The 10,078-nt window shown below is 37.6% G+C and overlaps 1 protein-coding gene across 8 annotated transcripts in view; it reads left to right on the forward strand.

The window, feature by feature from the left end:
- Positions 1 to 10,078, forward strand: part of Tfdp2 (transcription factor Dp-2) — an 83,225-nt gene that overhangs the window by 24,667 nt on the left and 48,480 nt on the right. Inside the window, exon 1 of one of the 8 annotated variants that reach the window (XM_029481297.1) lies at positions 3,262 to 3,404. The exons of 4 other annotated variants lie outside the window; for them this stretch is intronic. In XM_029481297.1, the coding sequence (XP_029337157.1) occupies positions 3,374 to 3,404 (31 nt within the window). In that variant the 5' untranslated portion in view covers positions 3,262 to 3,373. Of the gene's footprint in view, positions 1 to 3,261; positions 3,405 to 3,562; positions 3,810 to 10,078 lie in introns of those variants that run through there. 3 more of the 8 variants (XM_029481295.1, XM_029481296.1, XM_029481299.1) reach the window with 3 other exon arrangements.

The raw sequence follows: 10,078 nt of genomic DNA on the forward strand, positions 1-10,078 counted from the left end.
CTACCCTCTCAACTCCCCTCCCCATGCCCTGAATAAACTCTATTTTATACTCTTATGTGGCTGGTCCCTCAGGGGGAAGGGATGCCTCAGCATGGGCCCGCCAAGGCACCACCTTCCCCCATACCTGACTACACATTCACCAAACATATCCCCTCTCTCTTTATCCTTTTATAAACACAATAATAAATAATAAATAATAATAANAANAAGAATAGTTACTTTTATTATTATTATTATAGACAAGGTCTCTTTATGTATCCTTGGCTATCCTGGAACTCACTGTGTAGACCAGACTGGCCTCAGACTCACAGAGATCCACCTACCTCTGCCTCCCAAGTGAACATGTGCTACTATGCCCAGCTAGTACCAAAGCTTTTAACTTTGTGCCTTTGAGGGAATGTATAGATGTGTAGATCTAGACTCTAGCAAACATCAAGGGTAGAACCTTGGAAGATGCCCTCACTAAAAATAGGACATAGGTAAATCTGTTTACTCTGTGACATTGAAGTCAGTATTAGCTGGGTAGTGGTGCATGCCTTTAATCCTAGCACTTGGAAGGAAGAGACAAGTGGATCTCTGAGTTTCAGGCCAGCCTGGTGTACAGAGCAAGTTCTAGAACAGCCAAAGCTACACAGAGAAACCCTGTCTCAGAAAAGAAATCAATAAAGAAATATTTATTCAAGCAAGTAGTTTCATGGATCCTTTGGTTTGGTCTTACACTGGTTAAGATTAGACATTTTATTTAGTAAGTGAGCAAGCACAAGCTCAAGCTTACTAATTGCCACTCTTAATGTGGCCAACTAGCAATCTGTGAGTATCATTTTTACCTATAAAATCACAAGTCTGTCATTAAATGTGAATAGTTAGTCATGTTACTAGTATACATAACAAATTCAAAAAAATCAATATACACACCTAGAAGAGAGAATGTTTAGNTCCATCTGGTGTTCTCTAGTCAGTAGCTGGAATAATGATACATGAGTAGATTTAAACTTTTTTTGGCTGCATATATGTCTGGGTACCATGTATATACAGTGCCCACCCACAGAAACCAGAAGAGGGCATCATATTCCATGGAACTAGAGTTAGATAGAGATAGTTGTGAGCCACCATTTGGATGCTGGAAACCAAATCTGGGTCCTCTGGAAGAGCAGTCAGAACCTTAATCGTGCCAGTTCTCTAACCTCAAATAGAGTTTATATATAAAAGATTAAGAAGAAATCATTGAAGAGGATTCTTTAATGCTTTTAAANGTTCAATATATATGCGTGTGTGCATGTGTGTGTGCACACACATGTATATGGATTCTATAAATTTTTATCTTTTGTTCAAAAACATTTGAAATCTGACTAGCCATATACTTAGTTAACTGAATTAATTAATTAATCTGTTGCTTTTTGAGACAGGGTTATTATTCTGGGTAGCCCTGGCTGTCCTGGAACTCACTGGGTAGACCAGGTTGGCCTTGAACTTGGTGATCCTTCTGCTTCTTCCTCCTGAGTGTTAGGATTAAAGGCTTGCACCGCGATTGCTTGCCAAGTTTTTTAAATGAATCTTTTTAATGTGCATTGNTGTTTTTGCCTGCATGTATCTCTGTAAGGGCACCGTATCTCCTGGAACTGGAGTTAAAGACAGTTGTGAGCTGCCATGTGGGTGCTGGGACTTGAATCCATGTTTTCTAGAAGAGTAGCCAGTGTTCTTAACTACTAAGCCATCTCCCTGGCCCCATCAGTGAACTTTTAAAAAATTATTTATTTGTATGTGTATGTTTCCATGGAGGCCAGAAGGAGGGTGTCAGCTCTCCTGGAGATGGAGTTACGTGCAGTTGTGAGCTGCCCAATATGCATGCTGGAAACTGAACTTGGGAACCAAACTTGGTCCTTAGAAAGTGCAGCAAATGCTCCTATCTATCACTGAGTCAGCCTGGCCCCAGCCCATTGAATGTTAATAGATTGCCCAAGTACAGTAAAACCCTCACTGTTGGACTTTAAGATACAAGAATGAAAAGATTCAGAGTTCTATAGGGTGTAGTTTCAATTTTTTAAAACATGTTTACAAGACAAGTTAATTCATACCCTGTATCATATCATTGTTGGCACACGTCTGTATTTTAGTGTATTATGTGTTAGCAAAAGACAAGTTCGAATAAGAAGAATTATCTAGTCTCTTTCAGTCAGTATTGATTGGAATGTCAGACAGGTAGTGTCTAAGATGCTGAGGATACAGTACTAAAAAAAGCAAAGCACAAAAGTCTTGCCTTGTTGTCAAGAAATACATTCAAAAATTTATTTGGTGGCTCAGTCCTTTCACTGCAACACTTAGGAGGCTGTAATAGGATTTCTGCATGTTGTAGTGCAGCCTGGGCTACAAAGGAGCCTGTCCCAAGCAATATACAAGGTCAATTATATTTGAACTTTAATATTATTTGAACCAGCTCTGGGTAGAGAGAAGCAAGCAAGGAAGCAAGGAAACCTTTTCAGAGGGGAATTTTTCCAGTGTAGGTGATGCATATGTGATAAGAGACAGACAGACAGACACCTTAGTCATGTTGGATTGTGGAACTCACTGGCAGCAGAAACATGACATGCCAGTAAGTCAGTGGAGACAGGAATTTTAGTTTGACTTTTGAATGTTTTCACTACTACTGTATACCCAGGCTCTAAAATAGCACTTGCCTTAATGATCAATATTCAGTAAATACATGTTGATGAAATTGCTTGTTTTAGATTTACATACTCACAGATACCTGCTTTAATATGTTTTTTTTTTTTACATCTTGGCAGTTGGAAATTTTATTTTCATTGCCTTATTTGTAATATTATTGCAGTAAAAGTGTATTAATATTGGTAGCTAATCTTATAGTTATCTGACATTGCAAAGAGTAGACTTGGAAATGAACTTTAAAAGGTCATCTTTTGTTAAATTTCCTGTGTTGGAAAATTGAGTAAGATGATTAGGTATGTAACTTTAATTAATCATTTAAAAAAGAGGTCACCATAATTGTTGCTCTCCTGAGAAAATGGAGAAAGGTACTTAACCCTAGATGTAAAAGACCAACCCAAAAAGTTTAAGACTTAACTGTGGGAAAGTGGGAGGGCAAACAGCACAGCTAAGCTGCTCTTTGTTGATATCAGAAACCAGCCTGTCATTCACTTTGGCGTTGAAGCATGGCCTATCTCAGGGGGCAGGACCAGGACTCTTCCCTCCCACAAGGGCTGGGCAGTTTCTACAAGTACAGAAAGCTCTGAGCAGTTTTTCAGGAGTTTCTCCTCCCCTTTTACTGGGAAATTCATGGTGCATTTGCCCTGCTTTCAAAATGCGGTAAGGTCTTCTGCTTTGTGACTGGAGCCTTGGAGCCAGCAGATAGTCGGACATGTACAATTCGAATTATGCAGGTCTTGTGAGTAAGTTAATTTTATTTTTAAACTACTTAAAATTCAAATGGCATTTAGAAAAATGATAGCTTGGATTTAGGCATTTTATCATTTTTTACCTTTAAGCTTTTTTTTTTTTTTTTAAATTTTAAACAGCCTTTGTAATTTAGTAAGAAAGCCAGGTTCCATAGAGCAAAGCTCCTTTCTTAGCACCTGTGTTGTGAGGTTTTGGGATGTGCCTTTCTTTCTTGGGCAGCAGCACACATCTTGACCGCTTTTCTTGAGCATCTTTTAGTTTTATTGAGTATTTTTTAAGTTGAGCTTGTCTGAGCTCGATTGCTTACGTCTGACACAGTCTCAAGTTTCCAGTGAATGGTAACAAAGACTGTAGAGTGTTGTTGGTACTGCAGTGAGAGGCATGCTTCCTTAGACCAGGTAAGAGAGACCAGTTTGTTTCTCACAGCCTCGTGAGTTTTTACTGTGTTTTTATTTGTTAAGCTGCTGCCAGGCTAAATAGAAAAGTAGCCAAGAACATGCTGATTTCAAGACGTCCTTGCTGGTTACAGATAGAAAAACTACAGAGCATGGGGGGAAGATGGGGGGAGGGGTAGTTATCCTAGTTTATCCTCAGCTATTTATATAAATTAATTACAATGCAGATAATTCTGGGATTCAGTTTTTTCTATTTAGAAGTTAAAGAAGCAGTTGAAGGCATCAGTCATTTTAGAGGTACTCCATAGTTATTCCTCGTGGAAGCAATTCTAGTGGTAGTTTTTACTTTCATTTTTTTTCCAGTAAATAAAATAAGGTTTCCTCTTATTAAATATTTTCCCATTTATGAAAACTTTCAAATTGTCAGCAATAAAGTATGCTTCCTCAGAATCTTTAGAAATCAACCTGACAGACGAAAAAAATTCAGCCTTTGTAGTTATTTCGTTCCTTTTTTCCCCTAGTACAATTTTCTTCAAAGTATTTGTGCTTTGAAAATGTCAGCTGTATTCTAATGAAGCTCCGGCATTGTTTGCTCATAAAGGAGCCGGTGCATTCCACTGCTTGACGGTTTATTATGAGGCGCCGTGGGAGAGGGGGTGGCACCATTTGGTGTCTGCCTCTTGGGGTGGTGACTGCCATTATGTTAGCTTTGGATTGGCAAAGAAAATATAGCATGCAAGAAGCTATACAGAATCTGGATACTGTGAAGAAAATCCTATTCCTAAACAATTCTTAGTGAGCCACGAATGTGTAACAGCTTGATTGAGCTGATCATTTCAAGTATATCCTTGAAGTCTATATTATGGTTACAATTTATATTCTGTGAAGCACATATCTTGTTTTTTTTAAACATTATTCTTTTTGCTTTAATAAGGAAATAAATAATTTTTTAGCTGTAAAATTTTAATGGCTATGACAATATTTTAAGTAAAGAAGTCTAAGGAACTCAGTGTGGGGAGGGAGGGGGAGTTGGCGAGAGGCAGAGAGCCTTTCTTTCAGTTAGGAAAGCTCTGATGAGGAAAAAGAAGCAACAGATGTTTCTTCTGTTACAATTGAAGTTGTTTCATTCAAAATTCAACAGTAGCTGAAATGAGGGGGGGGGTCATAAATCCGACCTAAATGGTGAATAAATAAAACAGCCATTTATCATTTATTTAAAATTCATCCTTTATAGTCAGGATTTGAGAATCAACATAACAAAAATGAGTATACGTTTTTGTTAAAGAGTTTTTTAAAAGGAAACCTTAAAAGTTGTTTAATGAAAACAGGAGAAAGTTTTAGTGCGCTTAAGTTATAGGAAATAGAACATTATATTAGATTTAACTCTTAAAACCAAAAGTCAAATAAAATATATAGCAAATGCTTAGTTGCAGAAGTTTGTAATTGCAAAAAGACTTCGAATGGAGTAGAGAACCCCAGTTGTGCATGTTGATAGGCCATTTCTACAGGAAACATGAGACCTACACCAAAGACTCTCTGGATGAAAAATATGGGAGACATGTTTGGATAATTGAAGTGATATGATGCAGTTTGTCTGAAAAAAATCATAAGCTTAGGTTGGTTGCTCATGGAAAAAAGGATGATGTTTATTTGCTGGAAAGAGCAGGAAGGAAGATAATATGAACATAATGAAAGCAGTCGTATATTTTTAAAAAGTAATTTATCAGATTCATTATGAATAAAGTATAAACAAGTAACACAAAGGGGAATTCTGTGTTCTTATATAATTTTCACTTATACATATTAAAGCTACTCTTTTTGGGCCAGGGGTGGGGGAGCTATATGGTCTTATATGTAGCTCAGTCTGTTAGAACTTTGGAGGTGGGGGTGGGGGTGGGGGTGGGGGTGGAGGCAGGTACAAGGTTGCACTATGTAGCTCTGACTGGCTTGGAACTCAGCTCTACCTCCCTCTGTCTCCCTCATGCTGGTTTTAAAGACCTGCTAGTTTTAAAGGTGTAAGCCACCATGCTGGGCCTGGCCTAGAACTGTAGGTCCTCCTGCTTCCGTACCCAGAGAGCTAAGATAATAGAAATATGCCACCACTCCCATCTAACTTTATGGGGGTCTTTTAGCCTTGGAAGTATTTAGTGACTGAACCTAGACATGAATGCTACCCTTGAGCTGTATCCGCTTGGCCTTTATACTTTTNTTAAAATTTATATTGGGCTGGAGAGATGGCTCAGCAGTTAAGAGCACTGACTGCTCCTCCAGAGGTCCTGGGTTCAATCCCCAGCAACCACATGGTGACTATAATGAGATCTGATGCCCTCTTCTGGTGTGTCTGAAGACAGCTACAGTGTACTCATATACATTAAATAAATAATTCTTTAAAATTTTTTTTTACAATTATTAATGGGATGGGCCATGACTGCCATAGCATATGTGTGGAGTCAGCTCTCTTCCCCCAACTTTATTGGCTCCTGGACCCTGAGATTGAACTCAGATCATCAGCCTTGAGGAAAAAACACTGTACCCACTGGGCTATGCATATCTTGGGCCTCTTTATATTTTTCTTAAAGTTAGCCTTTTTGTTTATTTGTTTAATTTTGGATTGGATTTTAGTTTTTAATTTTAATTTGGATTTTAATTTTTTGAGACAGGGTTTCTATATAACCCTGGTTGTTCTGAAACTTACTGTATAGGCCAGGCTGGCCTTGAACTCACAGAGATTCACCTGCCTCTGCTTCCTGAGTGTTGGGATTAAAATATGTGCCACGACACCAGGCAAAGTTGACTTTTGAAAACTGGTGCTAAAGCACCAGATCTTTTAAAAAAAATATACATGTGTAGGTGTTTTGCCCAAATACATTTCTGTTCACCACTTGGCGTTCCTGGCACTCATGGAGACCAGAAGGGGGCATCAGATCCCCTGAATTCTGGAAGAGCAGTAGTGCATCTAACCGCTAAGCCACCTCTCCAGCGCCAGCACCAGATCTTTTATGTTAAACATTTATTATTTTCCAAATCTTACTCTGTAACATTAGTAGTAATATTTAGTTGCCAAAAAATCTTTAGCTACACTTTGAATTTTATACATTGGTCAAATATTATGTAGTTTCTAAATATTTAATTGGCCTAAGAAGACTGGAAATAACTTTAACATTAAAGGAAAATATTTAAAATTTTTCTTGTTTTTAGCTAGGATCTGTAGGTTTCCTTGAAGGTATTCTTCAAATAAGGATGACAGACTTTAGAGGCTTTGAAGTTTATCGACTGATTGCTCTAATTAAGATAAAATTCTAAGATTGATTTACATACTCTTTAAGGGAATAACAACAGCAATCTTGATCAAAGAATATAAATTTCAGTGGAACAAATAACCTTTAAAAAAAGTGCTTGGCCTCATGTAGAACATATAACTGTAATAGCATTTTTCATGTACTTATATTTGAGTAAAGTATATTTTAAGTAAAGTATACATTAAGTATATTTAACTATACTTAAATACTTTTTAATTTACTTATAAGATAGGCTCTTTTGAAGTTGAGACTGGCCTCAAACTGTGTATGTAAGTACAACCTTGAACCCCTCTACTGCAGGTATCAGTGTCGATTTTGTAGTGCAGACAGGATGCCACGTCCTACAGTAGGAAAGCAGCAGCAGCAGCAGTACAGCAATCATTGGAAATAGGTACTACCAAATAGGTAGTAGAAAGCAAATCAGCTGAATTATCTTAAGATGAACACCTGCTATCTCTGTAGGAGTAAATTATACAGGCATTGTGTGTTCTACATATAATGTGTGTGCATGTATAATATGTATACATGACACCATATATATGATGTACAGAGAACCTTGTGGACACGTTCTCTTTTTCTACCTTCATGTGTGTTCCGGGGACTGAACTCAACTTGTTAGGCTTGTGTGGCAAATGTTTTTGCATGCTGAGCCATCTTGTTGGCCTACATTTATTTTTATTATATTTATAATATACAGGATATATATGTATTTACACACACACACGTATATATGTATATGTGTATGTATATATATATATATATATCCCCATATATCTATCTCTACATCTATATCTCTATATACCCTATATCTATATAATTGTATATATATACAGGGTATATCTACATATACCCTATATAAAAAACAGTTTCTATTACACTATAGAGTTATATCCTTTCATTTACTTATAGGACAGGCTCTTTTATAGTTGAGGCTGGCCACAAACTATATAGTTAAATACAACCTTAAACATCTAATGCTAACTGCTTCCTTCTTAGGGTTGAGATTACAGGCCACTACTCTCAGTTTTATGTGGTCCAGATGTGGAACCCAGGATTTCATGCTTGTTAAACAAGCACTGTACATCAGTTTGCTTATTGAGTCAAGGTCTTCTTCTATAACCCAGGCTGACTCACTATGTAGCGCCAAAATAATTTCTTTATACACATATATTCCTTAATTCATATTCATTCATATTCTCTTTCCATCTCTATATATCTAGTAGTCTAGAATGGCCTCAGACTTACTATATAGTTGAAGATGGCCTTGAACTTCTGATCCTTATATGTTCATCTCCCAGATGCTGGGGTAATAATTGAGCTCTACTACATTCAGCTTATAAATAGAAAACTTTACTTTTTTGAGGCAAGGTCTCAATTAATAGCCTTGCCAGCACCCCCTCTCCGCCCCCCAACAAACGAACAAAGAGTTCAGGCTGGCCACCGTCCTCCTGTTTCAGCCTCCAGAGTACTAGGATTGGGGTATAGGCATATGTCATCATCCCTTAATTTCCAATAGGCTCCCCCACAGTTAGTATACTGTTCAAAGCATGTGGTGATGGGAGACTTTAGGAATAAGATGTCCTCATTGTGAACTCTTCATCATAAAACTACTATCTCAGAGAAGCCATGTCTACCTATTGATTATTTCTGAAGTCAGAAACAGTATCCTCGGAGATAATTGATGTAGTTATTCTCACTATCTTACATAGGCATATACAACTTGGAATAATTGATGACTGCCTATGAATTCCTCATTGTTGGGGTAGGGGTAAGAGGGAAATTTTTCATGCTGTTTATGTTTCTTATTCAAATAAACCTTTTACATTATTGTTTAGGAATACATGGATACTATATTTCAGGTAGCTTTTTTTTTTTTTAATGTATCCAAGGACACTGTGTGTGTGTGTGTGTGTGTGTGTGTGTGTCTGTGTGTGTCTGTGTGTCTGTGTGTTTGTGTATACATAATCATGTTACATAGCCCATGCTGGCCTTTAAAATTCCTATAACCCTTCTGCATTGGTTTCCAAGTGCTGGGATTACAGATATTTGCAGCCAGGCTGGTGAGGACCCAGGAGCTTATTGTATAGTAACACTGTTTTCTACCAACAGATTTTCAAGTGAATTTTTAGGTGACAGCTCTAAACATGGAATCTAACAACACAGTACTTTGGTTTTGGTAAATTACTCACTTGTGCCAAAAATCAGGCAGATTTTTGATGCTACAAAACCCACGGACTTGCAGTACTTTCTGTGTGCTAGTAAGAGGGGCACTTTTTTTCTTTTTTTTAAAAATTAATTTTGTTTTGTTTTATTTTGTTTTCTTCTTGTTTTTCAAGACAGGGTTTCTCTGTGTAGCCCTGTCTGTCCTGGAACTTACTTTGTAGACCAGGCTGGCCTCAAATTCAGAAATCTGCCTGCCTCTGCCTCCCGAGTGCTGGGATTAAAGGTGTGCGCCACCATCGCCCAGCTAAAAAAAATTTTTTTTTAAATGTATTCAAGTNCACTGTCACTGTCTTCAGACACACCAGAAGAGAACATCTGATCCTGTACAGATGGTTGTGAGCCACCATGTGGNTGCTGGGAATTGAACTAAGGACATTCAGAAGAGCAGTCAGTGCTCTTAACCGCTGAGCCATTCTCCAGCCCGAGAGCCTTTGTTCTTAATGTTTTANTAGTGTATATTATACATAATGTACATATACATTATACATAATGGATTTCATTATAACATTTTTACACATGTACATAATATACCTTGATCATAATTATCTCTCGCCCCCAACTTGCCTTTGTATCTCCATTGCGAATTCTAATCGCTTTCATCTTCCCTACTTACCTGCCTCCTACACACCCTCCTCAGTTTGTCTGCATGACCCAGTTGGTTTCCTTAGGGTTGTCTACAGAAACATAAATGAGAGTTTGTTTACAGGAAACATGTGCACCTTACAAAGTGGCTGTATCACTGGAAAAAAA

This window comes from Mus caroli, chromosome 9 (genome assembly GCF_900094665.2).
Source record: "Mus caroli chromosome 9, CAROLI_EIJ_v1.1, whole genome shotgun sequence".
Classification (NCBI taxonomy): Eukaryota; Metazoa; Chordata; class Mammalia; order Rodentia; family Muridae; genus Mus; species Mus caroli.